We start from the raw sequence: 22,685 nt of genomic DNA on the forward strand, positions 1-22,685 counted from the left end.
AAACCCCTCAAACTGTCTCTTTATTCTCAAAACACCATGCACAAGTGCACATTTATTACCTCTTTCTCTCTGTCTTTCACCTCCTCATTGCCCTCCCCACCCCTGCCACCATTTACACATACTGTACCTCCTCCTGAGCTGGGCTCTTTAATGTGTTTTTGGTGAGCTGTGCCATTTCCTATCAGTGGTGCATTGCAGCATCTGAGGGTAACTTACACCTTTAAAGAGGGATTCAATATTTATGTGCATCACTGGGGCTCACTGTGTTCAGGGCTGCCCTGAGACAATGCTTCATGAGGCTGCTGGGGAAACAGGGAAGCACCTGTCTGCCTGTGTGAGCATCAAACACCAACACATGCAGCTGCACACACACATGCACACACACACACACACACACACACACACACCCACACTCACACACACACACACAGAGATATACCAGTGCTCTACAGGCGTGCTGTCAGGCTGACACAGATTAGTCTGTATACTCTGAGGCCTATGGAAGTTACTGGGGGTGTGCCTAGAGCGAAGCTGCACCGCAAAAAAAATCTTCATCTTAAAGTCACTTCATCTCATATTCAGTCTTAGTATCTTGTTTTTCTCAAAATGCGTGAAGAACTCTGCTAGTAGGGATGAGATAATCCCATTTGTTTCCAGCGCTTATCAACTTGTTTCCAGAATTTTCTTGAATCAAGCGTCATTTTCTTGAGAGTAGTAGGCTGATCCGCCTTAGTCTGCCGTGTTTCAACAGATAGAAAAATCAGAACAGATAGAAAAAACAAGCAAATCTGCATTGGAAACAAGTGAGATTATATTATCCCACTGGCAGATTTCTTCCCTTATTTTGAGAAAAACACGTTTTTGACACTGAATATGAGACAAAATGACTTTTTTTTTTTTTTTGCAGGGAATGTCTGGCGACTGAGACAGCTGCCCCCCACACACTCGCCACCTACTCCTTTACCAGTTTCCTCTTTTCTTCACACCCTCCACTCTATCCTCTCTCTCTTTGTCAGTGACCTTTTAACCTATGGCGGCTGGACTTAATACTGTTTTGTGCAGGTCCAGATTTGCCACTGCCTCCTCAGCCTCCCTGCCACGGTCTGGCTCCATAAGCTCTAATGCCTGCCGTGTAATGCGTGTGATGTGGAAGGCAGGTGCAGACTAATTGAAAGGGGGCTAGGGTGCCGCTCCTCCAAAGCAATTAACTGCTCTCCCAGGCTGGCTGATTGAGGCAGCCATGCATGGCCTGCCGTAGCTGCCACTCCACTCCAGCTGAGTGACAAATGCTAGCTTGCTCCCCTGTATACCAACTCTCCCCTCCACTCCCCCCAAAACACCCTCACAAGAGCATTGTCCGCCTCTACTTCCACATGATAATCACAACAGTATCTGGAGGGGTGGGAAGACAGAGACGGCATGATAGTGTGTGTGTGTGTGTGAGAGAGAGAGAATGCATTCTGAGAGGAAGAGATACACAGAGGAAAGAGCAATTGGAGAGAGTCAGAGATGAAGAAGTAGCGAGATGAGGTTGGGAAACTGGTTATACAAGCCGAATATCAATGTCTTATCTATGGCTGTAGGACGATCCATTTGCATTACAGTTTATGTGCGCAATGTTCAGCTATATTCTGTTCAATCTGTTTCCTCTAAGATACCTAAGATTTGATTCCTTCCTCACCCATTTGCTCTTGCGATATCAATTCCCTTGCAACATTCATGCAGGATGGAGCCAATACTGCGGGCAGATGTTCCTACCCAGGCTCATATACTGCAAAAGCAACACTCCCCCCCCACACACACACTAGTTATCAACATCAAACAATAATTTCTAGTAGCAAAATATATAGATTTGCCATCTTTAACTGAAAAGGATGGAACGCACTCTCCTTGTGATCAGCTCCTCAACCTAGGCTCAGCAACGAGATGTGAACATAAAGGAATCAATCAATGATACAACTGCCTTGACATGACATGATTTAAATTGAAGTGAGCGGCGCATGAGTGATGCAGAAGGTCCTATTGGAGACGAAGGAGGGAGCGGATGAGTGAGTGTGTGTGTGTGTGTGTGTGTGTGTGTACGTGTGCTTGTGCATGCATGTATGTAAACAAACAGGCTCAAAGCAAAGTGCTGCTAGAGAATAGCTTTTAAGTGCAGGAGTGTATCTCTGTGTGGGTGTGTGTGCGTGCGTGATAAAGCCTCTGTGATGCAGCCGGCTATTAAGCCATCCCAGAGCCCAGCCGCCTCTTTCAACCAATTAAGTGTCCCCGCTTGCCTTTGTTTGTGTGTGTATTTATGTGTATGTGCGCGGATGTTTGTCAGTGTTTGTCTGCCATAGCCTTTCTTTGTTTTTCATCTCTCTCTGAAGTGTTGTGCAGATTTATTAAGGAGAGGACAAGACCAGGGGTGACAGTTCCTTTCATGTCCCCTGGGGAAATACAATAAGCCTGGAGTGTCTCTCTTGTCTTCCTGTGGGTCTGTCTCCTTGTACTGCCTATTAGTGTCAAGGTTCAATGTCTGCTCTGTCAACTTTCTGCACTTTTGTACTTTATCACTATCTTTTCCTGGTCTCCGCTGGCATCTCTCGCCGCTTTTTACCCCGTTTGAGAATTAGAGTATCTTTTTCTCCTGTATGTTTGTTCCATTTCCTCATCGTCATCATCCATATTCAGTCATTTTAAACTGAAAGCCCTCCTCTCTGCACAGGTCACGGTTACTGCTCATGTGGACGGTGTATCTGCGAGGAGGGCTGGTTCGGGAAGCTGTGCCAGTTCCCCCGGTCCTGTGACATGAGTGACGCCCAGAGCAAGGAGCTGTGCGAGACCTCCGACGGAGTTGTGTGCAGTGGAAAAGGTGAACAACGTGTAATTACTCCTTTTACCATTCTTCACCCTGCGCTTTTTTTTTTCTTCATCCTCTAGGGATCTGCAGCCAATTTTCTTTTTCATTCTATGCCGCTTAAGTAAAAGCTTCCGTCAGCCAGGCTGCATGACACGACTGAAGAAATACAATTTATTTTGGATCATTTCCTATCAATATGTATCAGTCAAGTGTATGACTATCACACAAACACCAGAGAAGGTTTTTTTGCCTCAGTTCCCCCACTGTTAATGGAACAGTTCATCTACAACAAAATGTATACATATTTTCCCACTTATCTCAAGTGTAATACATGCATCTAGATAGTTTCTGTGTGATTTCAGGATCAGAATCAGAATCATTACCACCTTACTGATCCCAAGGGGAAATTGGGGAGATTTGGCAAGGTTTCCAGTCTGCCGTGATCTTCCCTGTCTCCTGGCACCCCAGTACAATAAGGCAGGATGGGTATTCATATGTGGAGCTCAAAATGTCTTAAAACTGTTTTTTTGCAGACTTTTGGGGACACACACCAAACTCAAGACCCGGTAATTGGGAATGGCTTGTCCAAATGGGGACAAAAGCTGTGTCCCCATTTGGAAAAAATCTGCTTTTTTGAGTCAGTGGTTAAGATAAAGATTAGGTTAAGATTAGGTATGTTATTGTTAGGTTAGGTCTCCAGGAAATGAATGCAAGTCTATGTAATGTCCTCCAAAGTGACCTACATAAACCTGTGCGTGTGTGTGTGTGTGTGTGTGTGTGTGGGTGTGTGTGAACCGTTCCCTTAATGTCTTTGGCTGTCTGTCAGAACACATATGCACACTTAACATATGCCACACTGTATCCACTCTCAGCTAGCAATCAATTAATAATCGGACTCATAGTTACGACTGTCTATATATCACTGAGTCATAAAAGACAACTATATGATTCCCTCTATATGTAGAGTAGCACTAAAGCTACAGAAATAGTCCCGCTGCAGTCCTGCAGAGGCTGAAAATGAAGATGAGCATGTTCATTCTCCATGCTCTGCCACATTCAGACTCAAGCATAAGAGCTATCTCGCTCAGCTCCCATCCCCTCGCCTCCCCTCTTCCTTATTTGTCTCACTTTACTGTATCTTTTGCTATCTCCCTCTAGCTCCCTCTCTCTCTCTCTCTCTCTCTCTCTCTCTGTCTGTGTGTGTGTGTGTCTGTGTAGAGTCAAACGGGGGCTCGACTCCACCTCTCAGAGTGGATTCCTGTAACCCAGCCGATGTTGTATAGAAATAGAGAGGACTGAAAAGAAACTGGCTGGGCCTCTGGCACTGAGCTTCGTGCAAAAAAAAAAAAAAAAAATGAAAATAAAACAGACACCAATAGATGTGTTTCTGTGCCATCAGCATGCCTTTTCTATCAAAGCTTAACAAATTATTATCCAGCTGCTGCCCTTGGAAAAAGAGAGGAACAAATGCTGTTGGGGGTAAAGGCAAGAGGAGGACAGGGACTTGAAAGAGTGTGTGTAGACTGGCTTGGTGGGGGCAAAGGGATCTATCTCCAGGGATAATCTCACAGCTACTGTACTCAGCACTATTAATCTTCTCTGTGAAATAAAGAATGTATTTACAGGAAATAATACAAATCGCCTTCATAAGAAATAGTGCAATCAGCAAGGGAAAGGTGTGAGAAGGAATAAATGAAATATGCACTGTCATCTGAAATGTTGTTTCACTGAAAAAAGATGTTAATCCAGAGAGATTGTGTGTGTGTGTGTGTGTGTGTGTGTGTGTGTGTGTGTTGTGGCAGGTTCTTGTCACTGTGGCCGATGCATTTGTTCTCCCCAGGACTGGTGGGTGTCTGGAGAGTTCTGTGAGTGCGACGACAGAGAGTGCGACAAACATGACGGCCTCATCTGTACAGGTAGTGTAGGAAACACACACACACACACACACACACACATATGCTTTTATATATCGATATCATTTTTAGATTTAGTCTAATCTTAGCCTTTTGTCACAGTGCAACCAATAGTTCCAGTAACATTTTAGTCATTTCATTTTGATTTAATCTAAATTTCTGATTGTATTAGTCTATTCAGTGTAATTTTATTGAGTCATTACTGACTTAATGATACTGATAATGTCCAAACTCTGCCCTCTAACAGTCATAGATTTTGCGAGTTGAGCCTATATTTAGTATGGGAAACTGAGGCAAGAGAAAGCAAACTTGTTGTCAATCATCACTACCAGGAATTTAGTTTTAGTTATTGTCTTTTCAAGGTTTTTGCGTCAGACTTCATGATCATTTCCTTGAAAAAAGGGGTGTTTGACAATTATTTAGTCACAGTTTGCGCTGACGCCGATACATACACATGTGCACACGTGTATCATTGTTACAGTAGGCTTGGCTTTGGCTGTGTATCAGAGAGCATAGAACAGAGTGGGGAGGCAAAATGGCAAGAGATGTCAGACGGACACACAAACACACTTTCCCCCGTTACAGCTCCAAATCCACAGGAGCTGTCTTCACCCCGACGATAATGGAAATCTCAGTACATATTTGTAATTATATTTGCCCCCGGGGCCTGTCAAGATTTGGACAGCTGTTCAGAAGTGCTCCGCTTATTGACTTCATGACTCTAAATGTCAGCTTTAGTGTCACTCAAATGAGCATCAGCGGTTCAAGTGGCAGACAAACATTCCTTACGAAAAACAATTCCAAGATGGAGGAAACAAAGAAAATGTATGATGATGTCTGTTGAATGTTCTTGATTACCATATTACTGATTAGCGCATATGTCATAATTACCATATGCATGAGGATTATTGAGTTTGTTTGGGTTTTTTTTCATGAAGAGGCACTTCTAGAAAGCAGGTTGAACATGTAACTAAAAACAAAGCCACTGTCGCCTCTTACAAAGGTAGTAGTGATACACTCAACCTTTTTTTTTTTTTATTTATTTCAATGATGCAAAAATTTGTCTGCCAAGTTTGCCAATAAATGACTCCACATCCAGAAATTTCATGGATTCCTCAAAGCTGTAGATTCTCATTACAGATACAATTGATGAGTGATGTGGAAAATTCAATGTATTAGGAATGCTTGCTGGTTAATTTCATGCACCAAAGATGATAATTTCAGCCACCATTGCAGCAAGGAGACAAAGAGGCCCGTGTGCCTGTCTGCACCAAAGTTAAAAGTCTGTCAAACAAATTAAAACCCTCACTCACCATGAAACACATCTAATTGTGTTTGTTGGAGGCATGTTCATCAAATTACAAAAAAAAAATGCTTTGTTTTCCTTTTCCACACGCCATGATGATTTTTACGATCACTGACAATATCTATGGTTATTGATTATAATTACAAAATTCGTTTGTCAGTTTGCATGGATTTCCATTGAAGCCGAACATTGTTTCTTTATTGTCGTCTTACCGTTAGTCTGCAAAGCACAGCAGAGTCTAACCTGACAGCGGAGCCTTCCTCTGCCGCTCTTGTGGTAGCGAGCTTGTTTCCAGTAGTGCAGCTGGTATGCCTGGTGTCAGCCTCCCTGTCCCTGACTGGACTTAATGAGAGCCAGGTCTGGACACAGCAGATCATCAGCCTGCTTCACCATTTCTGTGGGAGGCCATGTTTGAGCAGTGACACCCGCCTCGCTCTCTCCCTCTATCCCTTCCCATGGACATCTTACAGAGCGTGGGACTAAAATGTCAGGTTAACTCATTTACACTGAGCTCAAGTTCCAGATGGTAATGGGATTTCAGCGCAATGTAAAAGGGGTATTGCTCTTTTTGGTCATACCTATCCTCGTCTTTCTGCCCATCCCTACTTTCCCCCCCTCCTCCTCCCTGCTGAACCCCGGGTGAGGCGCTGCAGTAGATATGTCTCTTTTGCTTTGTGACGGGCAGACAGCAGGATTCCACCTCCTAACCCCATCGTCTCCCTCTGACAGCTCAGCACTTGACATGTGGAGCACCCGGAGGTGCCGGGTTAACACCCAGAGTAGGATGTTATCACCGCCGTTCAATAGAAGGAAAGCAAAGGGGAGGCCAGACTACAGGCTCCCACCCAGGCTGAAACACATACATATTTATACTGTTGGCTATCTGAGGGAAGATTCATTAATGGCGGCTCTATCTAGCATTCTTTACTTCATTGTTTTCCACTCAGAGTTTTGTCCACTGTTGAGTGGCACAGCGCCGTGAACCCAAACTGTTCTCAGCGGTGCAGCCAGTCTCCTGTCCCCATCAAAGAGCTGCACCCAGGGAAGCAGGGTGTGAAAAGAGGAACCTTGTTAAAGGTCGCGCATGATGGCACAGCTCTTTCAATTCACAGCTTTCCTTCTCACATCTTCTCGCAGGGAATGGACTGTGCAATTGTGGCAACTGTGAATGCTGGGATGGCTGGACGGGGAACGCTTGTGAGATCTGGGTTGGAACAGAGTACTAAGGAGAGCGGGACGGTGTGATGTTAGGGACAGAGGCCTGGCTGCCCGGAGCCACCAGGAGTATTGCTGATGGTCACAACCACGACGCGAAAACATCACAGTCTGGAGACCATGGGGGGAGGGAGAAAAGAGATGGCAAAACCAAACGTGGATGTAATACTTCATTCCAGTTTCTGCATATCACTTGTATAACATTCATTCATTCATTGTACTGGGTACAAATTGTCTTTATTAAAACTGTGTTTTGTATGCAAGAAAGAAACAACCATGGGAGCAAAAAGCATTTTTTTGTTTATATCACATAATAGTGTAACCTTTCATACGTTTCAATATAACTATATGTATGATTTTTTTTTTTTTTTTAAATATAGGAATGCTTACATATTCCAGAGAGCTACACATAATAGGATGCAGGTACATAAACAAGTCAGATGCTGAGAAGAAAAGAAAATGTTTTATTATTAAGGTGATTATTATTATTGTTGTTGCCGTTGTTTTTTAATATTTGGGATTTTGCGGGGTATAATGTATGTCTGTTGATAACTGGTACAAAGTGCTCTTTTTCACAAACTGGACTCAATGTTCACCCTGCACTCAAAGTCAGAGGTATTGTTTGAGGTTTTTATTTGTTTTTAATAATAAAACATTAAATGTGCCGCATGACACAACATTTTGCATGGAAAACAATGCGAAGACCGTAATCATACATGGTTACAAATTTGTTATAACATGACATAACTCCAATGGGCATACTTGCAATGGTATATATATATTTTTGAAAATAAATCATTTTAATAGTGCCTATTCTTCTCCACCTCTATAAAACAACCAATCCATAACAATTTGCCATGAAACCCAAACAGTACCGAAGGTACACAAAGGACATTTCTCACTCAACTCATACGAAGTGATAAGGTTAAATTGTAAGTGGTAGAAATAAAGAGAGGACATACATAGTTCAGTTGTGGCATGCTGGATGTCCATGTCACTTCAAAAGGTGGTATCAGGGGATGAGAGCTGCATTGACACAAGAGCTCAATCACCACTTGAAAAGAGGACCGATAAGAAGTCACAAATAAAATTTAATGTAAATTCTACTTTGGCCTTTTTCATGCTTTAAGTAACTTAGCCAACCCCTCTGTTTTATTTGTCCCATCAAAATGACAGGTGCAATAATATACTGCACACTATATTGCATTAAGTATGTTACTGACATTACAGTACACCTTTATATAAATATTTTATTCAATATGTTGTATATGTGTATACAACAAACACAAACTGTACAGTGCAGACAAACTCGTTGCATATATGTATGTAAAATTAGCGGTACATACCAACAGTTCTTGATAGACATAGCCTACTACATGCAGTTCATCAATGCCATCCTCTCCCCATGCAACAGATGGGACAACGTACAAAATAAGAGGTTGAAAACAGAAGCACAGGTAACAAAGAAACTAGGTTCTGCTAAAAGGTTCTCCTTGTGACACACATCTGAAGAGAGGGGGACAGGAAAACAAAAGTGCCAGCTCTCGGGATCAGAAGACGACATCACACACGACCCGTATACAAGAGAAATGAAAAGGACGGACAAACAAAACGGTGGCTACAGAGATGTACATTTACACACCAGTCATTTACAAAAATAAAGTCAGCCTCGGAGGAGCCAGATAACTGGACTGCAGGGCCGGAGTAGCCAGCCCAGCATGTAGAGTTCATCAAATGGGGGAAATGATTGGTTGTAATGAGGAGGACAGACACCAACCCCAAATACAACTACAGTGGTTTTCAGCTCCTGTGTGTATACAGTAGTACGTCATCTTCATTATAGCATTAACAGCTTTGTACAGACAAATATTGAAGTCTAACTAATGTGCTTTAATGTCCCGTAATAAGAAATGGTCACTCATAATCCCAATAAAATCAGGAAATTATATTTACCAAATCAATTTCTTAATATAGTTGCAATTTTAGCAGCATACAGTAGCATCAGTCTACTTAACATTCTAAATCTTATCTACCAAAACTATTAGGAAAATCGATAAAGCAAGACAAATGTTATAAATCGGTTGATAGAATCAGACAGAACTTCGATAATCTGCTAACAGTCATGATGAAAATGAGAACAGAAAGTGCCTTTAGATTATCTATGAGTGTGCCATAGCGTAGAACATGCCCATTCAAGTCCCAAACCAAACTACAGTACTCGTCGACTAACATATACCATCGAGAAGACTTTACCCATACCTGATCCCTTGTAGAAATACATGCATGTGGATTATTCAAGGTATCCCTAGCCTGTCCAAAATGACATCAGCGAAGACCTTTCAGAGAGTCACGCAAAGGTCGACACAGAGTTGATTCTTTCAGATAGAACATATCACAGTGAAAGCTTGGATGAATTGAATCAGAATCCGATTTTTTGTTTTTTTTTTTCTTTTTCTTTTTAGAAAGAGTCAGTTCTTCTGGGATGAAAAAAGACTTTGGTCATTTCAGAATGAATTGATCTGAGTGAGACGTGAAGGTTGGTGGCTGGATAATGCTACGTGTCCTCTACTGGATGTGTTGGGTGGGTGAGGCACCTTTGGCCCAGTGGGGACTGGGAACCTGTTTTTGCATGCCGGGAATCAAGGTCCAAACAGGCACATGATAGGCCAATATGATCTGTACTGGACTCTGCATGCTGAGCTAGGAGACAAATCCTCTCATAATATCTAGTCATTTAAAAAGTTATGTTTTTTTTAATAGTCATCTTCCCTAAGTTTTATACAGTGAGAATGTTACAATATAAGCCATCTCTTGTATTACTGCTGCAAGAAGAGAGAACACAATACTAACCTTGCCCATGCTTTAGTTGAACAGAACGGGGATGCAGCCAGTATAAATGTCGCCTACTGGTATTCAGCCATGTTGTTTTCTGGCCTTGAGTAGACGCTGCCATAAGATGGCTGCCAGTGCTGCAGTTATAGACCATCTGAGTCAAAGCCACAAGCCTCGCCTCATAGTTCAGAGAAGTCAGCGAGTAAGGGACAGAGGCCTACAAGGCCTAGAGATATTCCTAGAGCCCACGCTCTGAAATAAGATTAAAGAAAAATAGACTTCAGGTTTCTATTTATCAGAGGAGGCGGACTGAACCGCTGGTGGGATTTAGATAGTGATATGTATACACCACTCCTTACAGCGCTCTCCCACCCACACACACATCTGTTTATGAGTGTGTGTGTGTGTGTGTATGTGTGTGTTTGTATGTGTGTGGGGGGCTCCTCACATTGATTGCAGTGGGGGTAATTAGCACTTCATCAACTATGATTGCGGGAGCTATCTGCCAGCCTCCAATGTGTTTTTATCTGGCCGTAAAAAGGCAATACTCAGTCTCAGGCTCTGATTTTCTCCTCCCCACAGACTGTGTGCATATGTGTGTGCGCGTGTGTGTGTCTGTGTGCCTGTGTGTGTGTGTGTGTGTGTGTGCGTGTTTTACAGTAGGCATGAAGAATATTGGGATTCTTTACATTTGTCTGCGTTTTTATGCTGATTAAACCACATTGGCGTGAGTGTGTGCCATAGAAAATCACACGTCGCCCTTGCAAAATGTTTTTTTCTTTTCTAAGTTACTTGACAAAGAGAAAAGTGTGTGACTAGAGATAGAAAGAGAGGGACATGGGAACATACTTGTAAAAAATAGAGAATGACAGTCCAAGTATTTACTCTATCTGTACAGTCTCTACCCCAGAACATAGCTGGTGAACTGTGGTATAGAAAATAGATCTGAAGTTACACAGACTCTGCTGTGACAGGGCATTATAGAAGGGGTTGTCTTGGATGAACCGTCAGCAAGCAAGGTAAACCACGAGTGTGGCTGTGAAACACGCATCGTTCTCATGGACTCTCACAGTTACAGAGGAATCTAAAGGCATCCCATGATCAGAGGTCCTCTTCCCTCCTGTGCCGGAGACGATCAGCCTCCTCAGAATCCATCCACCCATGATGAGACAGCTGGAGAGAGGGAGGACGAGGCGGAGGAGGAGAAGGAGGAGAAGAAGAAAGGAAGGAAGGTTTGCCTGGATCCGATCCACAGAAGAAAGAGGGTTTGGAGTCTTTTAGGGAAAAGCCCTGCCTCCATCGTGTTCCCCCCTCCACACACACACACACTCTGCACTGGTCAGCTGTGGCTATGTGGCGGGCTTATCGGGCTTGCTGACAGGTTTACCTCCATTCATCACCGCCGGCTCACTTGTGCTTTTACTGGGAGGTACCGCCGCCTTGGGCACTGTCTCTCCAACATCATGCAACGATGGCTCTCTGTACATGGCAACTGGTGGAGCACACAGCAAGGGAGACAGAGGCATAAGGGAGAAAGCCGTTAGTAAAAACCTCTGGAGGAAGTCTCGTCCTACCTCTCCTTAGATTGATTCATGTGTCATTCCTCCCAAATAATGACTTCTTTCTTTTTCCTACACAAATGAAACCTTACTTTGGCCATGCTTCAAAACCGAAGACGCAATTTGCAGAAGAAGAAGAAAACAATAACAACAACAACGAAAAAAAAAATACAAAATAGAACCAGATGTATCTTTTTGCCTGTGGGCTGCAACCATCCTGACTGGCTTCTTTCTCTCCAAGGACTCAATCTGAATATAACCACAAGCTTTTGTACAAACAGCCAAAACAGTCTCATTATCCCCTGCTCTAAAGGCACTGCACTACAGCTGCATTTCTGTCTTCATAGCACATTTCAAGTTGATTCCATGTTTATATAATGGAAACAAATCAGGCTGGGAGCTGACGAGGGTGATGGGGGGCATCTGCTGGCACACCATAAGCTATCAACATTTCATGGCTACACAGACAGAGGTGTCCAGGCTCCTACATGCTTAAAACTGCAGTAAATTATAAATCAGCACATCAATACACATCACATGTCGTGAATGAATAACTATTTTTCATATAGTGGCACTGCTGTTCTGAGCAAAATCATGTCTTTGATGGGAACTCTTGTGATATGAAAGGCTTTAACTATCAGTCAGAGACTTGCATGCGATTGAAACTCAAAATACTTTAATACGGTGCGTAAAAACCCAGATGCATAATCAAGTGTCATCATAACAGTGTTATTGTTATTAGATCTCCCTGGCTCAAACTGCCTGTTACATACCTTCTAATGGCTTGGGCAGGAAGTGAGCAGCTGGTTTTGTTTTCTTCACTCGATTCCCCTTCATGGCTTGGCCCTCTTTATTGAGCCCTAGGAACCAAGCTCTCCCTGACTCCTGTTGTCTGTACAACATGGACGAGTAGATCACATAGTAGTTCTCAAACACAGACTCTTTGAACTTGCATTCCGCTGTAAAGAGTTCCTGCAAAAGACAGACACAAAAACCAGAGCCGATGTAAGAGCAGGGATTTATCAGACCAAAAAACGTTAGACAAGAGGCTTCATTTGAATGTAAGCGGGAGACATTCCACCAGACACAAATTAATAATTCAGATCTCACATTCAACAGAAAAGGCGTAGATATCAGATTCATAATTCATATTTGAGCATGTAGCCTTATACGGAGGTCAGAGGGATGAACGCAGCTTTCATTTCATGCTTGTAATGTACAGATTAATGTTACGGCGGCAACAGAAACTGCCTCGCCAGGTAAAGTGGACTCCATTCTTCCAGCTGTCTTGAAAAGGACGAGGACGTTGCGGTGTCCTGAGGTATATAGTCCAACTAGCTATATAATCATGTCAAATTCAAGCCTGGCTTAATGGCCTGCTCTGGTGAAATGCAACTCTCATTTTCTCCTTGGCCTTAACCTTGACTTCAGATGTAAGAGCACTGGTTTAGTCAATTAGCTCATGTTCCTAGCAGAAAGCATATATTGTTAGAGTCTGACCTCTGTACCTTGGCTCTTGGTAAAATCAGCTATTTCTCTCAGAGGGCTAGCCAGACAGTCATGACCTGCTATATAGACTCTGCCCTGCTGTTCCTCAAAGTGTTTTCACAGAGCTTATAGTTTATCCAGTTGGTGAAAACCCCGAAAGGATCATTCTTTGTAATTTCCCAAATAGCATCTCTTTTAGTGCAAATTTGTGCATGACTGCCTTCTCTACTTTGTGTGAATAACGACAGAACTAATCCGGTGACTTCTCCATCCTTTACACCCCGATTTGTCAATGACAAATGAACACTGAAGCACCGTATCTCTTTCTACTGTTCTCCATTCATCTCCGATCAGGAGGGTAATAAAAAGCGTTTCCACACTGTCCGCTCTGCCCGGCTAAAAATAAAGGCATTCATTGGGGTGTATTAATCAAAGCACACTCATCACCAATGGAGAGGTCTAAGCACATCTGTTGTGATGAATTCACACTGCACTGGTTCACAAAAATAGTATCAGGATTGTATGTATGAAGCCTCGGAGGAGTTCGTCAAGTGGTCCCCAAAGTGGGGTCAGGGGACCAGCAGGGGTTCCTGGGAGGGGACTTGGGGGGTGAAACGAGGACTAGTTTAATTTGCAGTTAGCACAATGTGAGAATGTGAAAAGATGACTATTTCGATTATAGTTTTCATTGTACCCAGCAGTACCTACAAACCTACACTACAGACAGGTACTCATTTCTGTACCAAATCACACCCAACATTAAAAATCTTCTCAGTCTTTTCATCCGAGGGGTCTGTGATCTAATGTATAATTTGGCGGTCCTCGATATGCAAACCTTTGGGAGCACCTGCCTTGCTATACTTCATCTGCTCTTTCAGTCAGACAGTGTTCAAAGAACTTGGCTGAATGCAAAGGGAGGGATTCAACATTAGTTAATGTATTTGGGAGGATTAATTAACACGCATTAAATGTCAGACAAAATGTGGTTATAGCCGGTGTGCCGATACCTCAGCATAAATATTCATGAAGTAAAAACCCTTAGCGTTCAACTTCTCTCCTTAATGTAATTTTCAGTAATATTTTCATGAGCCGTTCGGACCTTGATCTTGTGGTTAATATGATGAGGCCTCTCTAAGGAGGTGCTGGTAAATCTCCTAAATGCGCCGGTGGTTATTTATGGGCTATAGGCCCAGTTCCAAATACACGACACACCACGCCATAATAGCCGTTATTAGCCTTGTGCTAAATTACTCCTGTCAGAGCTTAACCACCAGGCAGTATCCCGCTGAAAGCAGTGCTGAGTGGAGAGGAACTGAGAGACACTTTGGATGACCATAATGACCGTGAGAAGCAGCCAGCTGCATTTTGAGAGCTCCTCTTTATCCTTGATTGAGGACTCAAGATATTTCTGAGTGGAAGGAATACGTGCATACCATCAGAATCAGAGGAGATGCTGTGACACCAAAAATAACAGTGTGAAGTGTTATGATTCTGTAATTATATTGACAAATATTCAATAATGCCAATTCACTGATAGGCCTTTGGCAAAGAGAAGTGACAATATCACACTCTGTATTTGTTGGGAAATCCTACGTTCTGACTTCGGTCCGTCTAGCCAGTGATTACATTGCACAAGAGAATTAACTTAAGACTATTCTAGGAAAGAATTCTGTAATGTAGAGATTAGGATCAGCACTATTAATCTGGCGGCCATATCAGGCCATGGAGGCTCAGCAAAACAATCCATTGATAGGCAGAGACGCTGCACGCTGACACTATAAAAAGGGGGCCTTATGCGATTAAAGCCCAAGCATGAGGCTCTCTAGGCTTGTTTAATATCAAATAAATAAACATCCCTCTGGACTATGCCATGCTCAGCCCAATCATTATTCATTCTGTGATGCACATTGGGATTTATTGTGTGTCAGCAGCAACCAGCCCTTCATCAAATGGCTGCTTATCATGTCCGTGTTGTCAGAAAGGCAGGCCTGTCTGCTGTCTGTCAGGACAGGCAGGGTGAGGGAATAGCTTATTACACACTATATAGCTCAGGTAGCACTTAACAGATACCAGGTTACGAAAGAGCAGGCTCATCTCAAGAGGGAAATAGTGGGGAGATGAGCAATATTTGGATTTCCTCCACTGCACAGCACAGGAGTGATGCAGGTACCACAATAAGAGGGCTGTGATAGATGATTTCACGCTCACCTAGGGGTGATCCCCAGCCAACAACACGGGTTTTAACAAATGTCTTCATTGCACTGCTTCACTCGATCCAAATAACCTTTGTTCTCCCTGTATGCTGTGTAAAAGGGCATTAAAACACGCTCTTTTTGCGCTGGGGCAAAATCTGTTGCTGAGCCGATTAGAAGGCAAACAGTTTTACCTTCATGGTTCCCTGAGTCGCTTCAATTAGGTAATTAATTCCACTTCCTCCTCGTAAGGTGAGCTGCATTGCAGGTTGGTTGGCTGCTGTAATTAGCCAGATCATTTCCATGCCGATCCAGGTTGGGCCCGACTCTGATTACTTAGAAGGCACCTTCCTGATTTCCCCAACAACCCCGAGCCAAAGCAATCACAAAAGCTGATGCCAAGGCCGTAATTGGGGCAAATCACAAGCCTTTATGTAAACAAACAAAATGTCTGTTTGCGTTTATGGGGGCAGAACAAGCGGAGGCGGTTTGATTTTGGAGGGATGCTTTTGTGACGAGGGACAATGTGATGCTGTCAGTCACTGAAATCAGTTTGATTTGAAGATCAGAGCAGTGAAAGCAGCTTTCTTCAGACACTGTGTTGGTTGATTGCATTTTAAGTGTGTCAAGTGTCAATGGAGAGCTGGCATTTTTTTTTTTTTTTTCATGTTTTCCCTTTGTCTCACTATACTACCGGGAGCAAAAAGAGACAGATTCTTCTTTTGTGGTCAACAATTCTCAAGATTTTATGGCTGAGTTCGACACTTGGCCCTATCACCGAGTCAAATCTGTGTCTTCATTGTCTATTTTCTGCCAGTGTTCCAGCGGATTCTTATCTCCCATTGCCCTCCTCCCTCCTCCACCATTTTAAATGAATGAATATGAAATATTGACAGATTGATTTAAATGTTTTGTGTGTGGAAGAGATTTGCCACCAGAACGGTTATGATGCACATCACTGTATTAATCCACCCCGTGAAAGCAAACGTCCCCGGGGCAGTCTTCACTTTGATCTGCAGCTTGCCAACTTTATTAAAGTGAAACAGCCACTGTTCTCTACTGACAGCTGCTACTGCGCTTTTCTTGACAAGCCCTTGTCTTTTCTCTTTCTTTTCTCTTTTTTTTTTTAACCCTCCCTCTCTCGGGCACCCAGAGCATGTCACATACCTTTGCTCTTGGGTTTCCATGGTAACAGAGAAGGGTTATAGGATACCAAAGTGCTATTAGGAGGACCTGGGCATCCCCATTACATCCACAAACACAAAATAAGACCCATGGGAGGCCAGCAAAACCCAAAGTTGTATCCTGCTGTAATATTTTTGTTGTCTTTTTTTGCCTGCCGCCATTTGTTGAATCAAAATGATCTGCGCATGAGATTACATTTAATAATGCCCGTCTGTCAGCATCTCCCTTTACTTATCTGATTAAGCGCCTACGATGTAATTTCGCTTTATTTATTCTATATTTATTTATATTTATTGTTGCAAACCAATATTTTAAAAACCCATCAATCAAAAACACATCAGTCTTAATCTGCTGATTGTAATGCCTCCTATGAGCTATAATAATCAAACCTGAAAGGTCAGTTTATGATGAAGGCACAAGTACATTATGTACAGTAATTATGCATGGTCTTCAGTAAAAGAAGCCTGCCAAATAATGCATTTGGATGTGAAACCAAAAGGAAACTACAGGAAAATGTTTGCGATAGTGCCACCTCTCAACAGTGAGCTGTTTAAATAACGCTGCTCAACATCAAACAGATACGTCTGGAAAAATATGGGTGACAGTGAAGGAGAGAGGAGGAGAAAGTGGTGTGGGCACGGCGCACACCTTCACACCAGTGGCAAATCGAATCATTTTTGAGGCACCAAACGGTTGATTTTCTCCCCGCTCGATCCCCTCGCCTGGCGCTCCACATCAGTGGCTCCCTGGCCCCTGATTGGCCATGCTCTGAATGAAAGATCATAATTGACCTTGGCTACAGACAGCGAGAGGGCCAGAACTGCTCAGCCCCACATAATCAGCCCACTCACCAAAGTAAAGAGACAGGGACACGGAAAAACAGAGATAACCAGTGTGGCAGCGGCACAGCAGAAGAGACACAGGGAGAGTGTGGGTTGAGGGGAAGGGGTAGCATCAAGGAGGAACCATTTCCACAGAGAAAGGATGAAAGATAAAGAGAGGCAACCGGACAGAGACAGATGGAGAGAGTGGGAGTCTTAAATAAAAAGCCCAGATAGAGAGTGAAACGACTTAAAACGACAAGAGAGCAGGAGTGTCACTGAAATGAACATCTTTTGGAAAATCATACGACGGGTTGCGATTGCGGAGCAAAGCTACCTAAAAGTAGGTGAGAGGGGGCTGATACAGGGAGGGGACTGACATTAATATGCAGAGTGGCTGCTCACTACCCCAGCGTGGAAACGAAGAAATTGTTTATTAATGCTGCCAGCATAAAGCCTATTAATCCATGGAAAAAGGTCAACCTCCAGAAAGCTGAGCTGCATTCACAATGCTAAGCTGTTCTCATATGTATAAGAGTCACGTCAACAGTGGGCGCAGACAATGGGGGCTTCAGCAGACCTGTCTGATTAGCAAACCAAAAGGGGGAGAGGAGACAAGGACTAAATTAAGAGAGCCAGCGGTAAACAACTGGATGAATTGTGTGCACATACAGTAAACAGGATCAGTTGACAGAGAGGGAGCTTTTTATCTTGCATGATGTGCGCAGTCATGACGTGACCAGCAGCATTTGTACTGGGAGCACAGCCAGATTACTGAAAAAAAAAAAAAAAAAAAAAAAGTAAATGATTATCACACAAAGAAAAATAAAACAACTCAAACATTTTCTTGTTTATGCTTACATGACAATTGCTTTTAATTTGGAATATATGTTGTCACTCAAAAACAAACTTCGCCCTCTTGTGCACACATTTTTGTTTTTCATGAAAAGAATATCTATTTTTTTTTTTTTCTTGTTTGGGACCCTTAAAATGAATCAGTGACATTTTTTTACTTGGCAGCAGCCCAAATTATTTTATTGCCTCAAGACAATGTTGTGCAATAAGGGCACCAAAACATTGAGGACATTTATGTGTTTCTACAACATTTATTTAATGGAAAAAGTACAAACAAAGACATTTTCCATCAATAAAGTTTCTCAAAACATGTCTCATTTGTACTGTGCAGTTCACTGTCCTCAATATCTGAAGGAGTGGACAAAACAGACTCCAACTCCTTTCTTCCATAAAAGAGTTTTGTGTTCATGTCCTATGAATAGCAGTTCATACACTGACCAAAAAAAAATGACCTTTTACTAGCATACAACAAAACAAAAACCAATGAAAATGTATTCTTAATGCATCTTGGCAGGTTCATGCGCTTAAGAATATTTTTTAGTACAGTTATTATCATTTAAATGAGCTAAATACTGCAGTGCATCCTTGCTCTCCACCCGACTGTGTGCTCTTGCCGCTTTGCTTCCTGAAAGTAAGTCTGCTCTCTTCCTGTTGCATCATATCCCCTGCAGCACCTTACTGGGTTGTTCTCAAACATGTCATTAAGCATTATTATGTGTAAAAATTAAGATAAAATATTATTTGGGCTGTGGCTGAGAAAAAGGCTTTCTATTACCTGAAACAAGAGAGGGTTTGGAGAACGGATGGACAGGCCACTGAGGTTAAAACTCACCAGTTTGTGTATGTAATAAATAAATCAATAAATGAATAATAATAAAAGAAAAGAAAAACATTCAATGGAGAACAAAATTGGAGAGAATCAGGGAAATTACAGAGGACAGGTGTGACTGAGTGGGACTGAGGCCTCTCCTTGGCTCAGCTTCAAAGCAAGATTTTGCTCCATCACTTAAATAATCGTGAAGTAATTCATTTCCTGACTTACTTTGTCTTGAGAGTAATAATATATTTATCTCTGGATCTGCAGACACCAGGACCAACATGCTATCATTGTGCGCTGCTACATCTACTCGAATGTTTCATCTGATTGGAGCGGCTCAGAAACTGTTGCAAAGCTATAAGTTGCTCTGATGAGGGATTTTTCAACGAACTGACAAAGCAAATAATACCATGTTTGATGAATGACTCGGAGAGTGACTAAAGCAGATTTAAATAGTGGTTATGCATCATTAGCTCCTTGCCTGATATTATCAGAAGTTTCAACAAAACGTCTGCATTAATTGTTGCTATCACTGCTGACAAACAAGAATAGGATATTAAAAGCTGAAAGCTGAACATTAAAAACTCAGTATTCGCTATTCAACTCACTATACTACTCTATTTGAAGTGCTCATCCTTGATGAACTAATAAGGTTTTAACAAGGATTATAATGATGCCTATTGCATAATTTTGCGAAACCTTGAGAATCCTTTTGAAGTGTATTTCTAGATTAGATTTTGCCTTGTTACAGTATTTGGACACAGACATGCATTTTTCATTATTTTGTCCAACACCGTGCAAGGACTCGGGCATAAAATACACTGTGATATCATAATTTTCACTTTCCCGTGTAATCTGCATGCAGAAAGAAAAAGGTTAAAATAGATATATATTATTCATGAGAGGAGAGGTCATCGTTACCTTGATAGCTGCATTCAAAAAGCAACAAACCAGGAGAGTCCACTCAAAAGCATTTAAAGTTTGACATCGGGACATTTGACGTTGGCGCTGTGAAATGTGAAGCAGCTACTTTTTCTGGAACTTCACTGTAATCAGATAAGACATCAAACCTCAGAGACTGTGCTTGTCACAATTCTCCTCTGTGCAATGGCCTATTTTTTTTTTTTTTTTTTTTCTAATTTCCCTTTCCTCAGATCATGGAGTATATAAAGTAAATCCATTTTTGAAAGGTGGGTGACAAAAAGCACTGACGCTTTTAAAGTGTCTGACCACCAGAAGCACTTAAGCTTTCAATAAAGTTTCCCTGAAGACGGTTGACCTTTTAGCTGTTTAGATTTTTGACACCAGCCCAGCGCAAATCCCCCGGCTCATCCCACAAGCACACACTCACGCACAATCACGCCAACACATGAATGCACACACGTGTACAGGAATCCACGCACACACACACACACACACACACATGCACCTCTGAAATCTTGTTTACCGAGTGTTGCTATTCTCCGAGACTGCAGTAAACCATGAACCAAAGTTTTGACTCCTAAGCTGATGGTGACATTCATCTCTTAAATTCTTACATCTCCCTTAAATCTACACTTGCTGCCTCCTCGTTCCCTCAGGTTGTCATGTTGTGACCTAGCAGGAGACAGACGTCAAACTGTGGGATGATTCAGCAGAAGAACAGACCGGGGATGCAACACACACTGAACCCCAGAACTGAGACAAACTCCACATTCGGCGTCGATTTATACAACCAGGGTTCATTTATACAACCAGACACCTAGAGAGTGTTATCCTGTAAAGTGGCAGAAATCATCAATCCTTGAACGAAATCATTGAAGGAAACAGTTAGGTTTGCATTACAGTAAAAATATGTGTTGTTTTTGGTAAAGGGTGGCTCAAATTAATAAAAAAAAAAAAAAAAAAAAAAAAAATCACACTATCACACTATCATAGCACAGCCACAAACCTGGAGAAACCACCCACACCACCGACTGCAGATCAGAGGGGTTCCAAATAGCTCTCAGTGTGTGTGTGTGGTAGCCTGTGTGTGTGTGTGTGTGTGTGTGTGTGTGTGTGTCAGCCTCTGTCCGCAGTGTTGCTGTTGATCCGTAAATTGGTGCCAGATTGGTGTCAAGGCAGCCAGATTTTTGCTAGATTGGTTAGTCATCTCTTGTCAGGCAAGCCAGCCGTCTGCCCTCTATAACAAGTTGACAAGCATTTCTCGGACATCTCAAACACACTCACACACACACACACACACACACACACACACACACACAGATTCATGTACACAGAAAACAAATATACAGGCAGGCGTACACTGTACATGCAGAGAGGAAAATGAGAGGTGTCTGCAGGTCTCTCCTCTTTCTTTCCCTCTCTCTCTCTACCTCTCTCTCTCTCTCTCTCTTTCTCTCTCTCCCTCTCCCTCTGTCTCTGTCTGTGTTGCGTACACTCTCAGGAACAGTGTCCCAGTTTTTCAAAGAGGAAGTGCATGTCCTCTCCTTGTAGACTCACTCATGTCAATGATTCTCTCTCCCGCTATTTTGCACTTTAACATCTTCCTCCTCTCAGCTCTCACATTTACTCCATATTGACGGCAAAGCCTTAATTTGCAGGAATAAATTGTGGCACTTCAGCACAGAGACATTCAGTGCTGTTCAGGACTGCACTCTGCCAAATTGTAAAGTGCAATATCCATAGTATGACTGATGATGAGTATGTCTTCATAAGTGTAAACTAAGGGCAAACACAGAATCTAAACGTTGCTGAGTACCTCAATATCGATAGTGGCTATACTGTACGGATGACTGCTGGTGCTTTCATTAGATATTTACACTGAAGAGATTTTTGATAAACAATTATTAGCAAAGTGAATATGATGACCAAGCAGGTAGAGGCAAATAATAGAACAGCTGCAGACTGATATGTTCAGAAAATTGCATACCTTGACTGTAATACAACCTTTAAAACTAGATAAAGACAACACTCATACCATATAACTATACTCAAAATCCCAGAGGATATCTAGTCTCACAGCACCATACTGATTAATTTATATATATTGTGATTAATTAATATATCACCAGGCCTACACACAGTACTAATAAAGCAAGCAAGCCAATCATTGTTGCCTGCTAACATATAAGCTCATTAACCCCAAAATTAGTTGCTGGTGTTGTTGTTATTGTTGTTAGTGCGGAAAATTAAGCCCCTCTCTCTTTATTTGGAGAACCCATTTTGGCCAAAGGCTTCAACCATTTGAGCATGAAAAAGCCTGACATACAATCTTGCCACTAAAGTGCTCTTACAAAACAAACAGTTAGGAGACTACACAAACACACATAAATGTAATGGAAGCGAAATAAAAGGTTTGTGTGCGTGCATGTGCATGTGCACACGCTCAAGCTTGTGTGCTTTAATTTTCATATTCAGAATGGCCCGTCTTTGGCAGAGAGAGCTGAAAATGTAAATATAAACATGTAGATAATGTGATGTAACCAGTGTTGTCAGATGGGAAACAGTCTGATGAATGGCCCCGGCTTTCCCAGATAACCCCACAGATGAAGGATCATTTGATGGGCCAGCGATGTCCTGCTCTCCTGAACTGTGGTCATTTTTCATGCTTGTCTTTAACAGACTTTTAATGTACTCTTCATGATGCTCGCTGTGTTTTCCCCCGAGGCAGCAGCTGAA

The 22,685-nt window shown here is 42.4% G+C and overlaps 2 protein-coding genes across 4 annotated transcripts in view; one reads left to right on the forward strand and one right to left on the reverse strand.

Annotated features, from left to right (window-relative positions):
• itgbl1 (integrin, beta-like 1) overlaps positions 1-8,085 on the forward strand; it is a 36,354-nt gene extending 28,269 nt beyond the window's left edge. The window contains exons 9-11 of the mRNA XM_030081168.1: positions 2,708-2,854; positions 4,645-4,758; positions 7,199-8,085. Coding sequence (XP_029937028.1) covers positions 2,708-2,854; positions 4,645-4,758; positions 7,199-7,287 — 350 coding nt within the window. The 3' untranslated portion in view covers positions 7,288-8,085. The remainder of the gene's footprint in view (positions 1-2,707; positions 2,855-4,644; positions 4,759-7,198) is intronic.
• Positions 7,886-22,685, reverse strand: part of fgf14 (fibroblast growth factor 14) — a 108,259-nt gene continuing 93,459 nt past the window's right edge. For all 3 annotated transcript variants that reach the window (XM_030081169.1, XM_030081172.1, XM_030081171.1), the window contains exons 4-5: positions 12,441-12,639; positions 7,886-11,600 (exon numbers count right to left, since the gene is read on the reverse strand). In XM_030081169.1, the coding sequence (XP_029937029.1) occupies positions 11,458-11,600; positions 12,441-12,639 (342 nt within the window). In that variant the 3' untranslated portion in view covers positions 7,886-11,457. The remainder of the gene's footprint in view (positions 11,601-12,440; positions 12,640-22,685) is intronic.

Source organism: Myripristis murdjan, chromosome 21 (genome assembly GCF_902150065.1).
Source record: "Myripristis murdjan chromosome 21, fMyrMur1.1, whole genome shotgun sequence".
NCBI classification, from domain to species: Eukaryota; Metazoa; Chordata; class Actinopteri; order Holocentriformes; family Holocentridae; genus Myripristis; species Myripristis murdjan.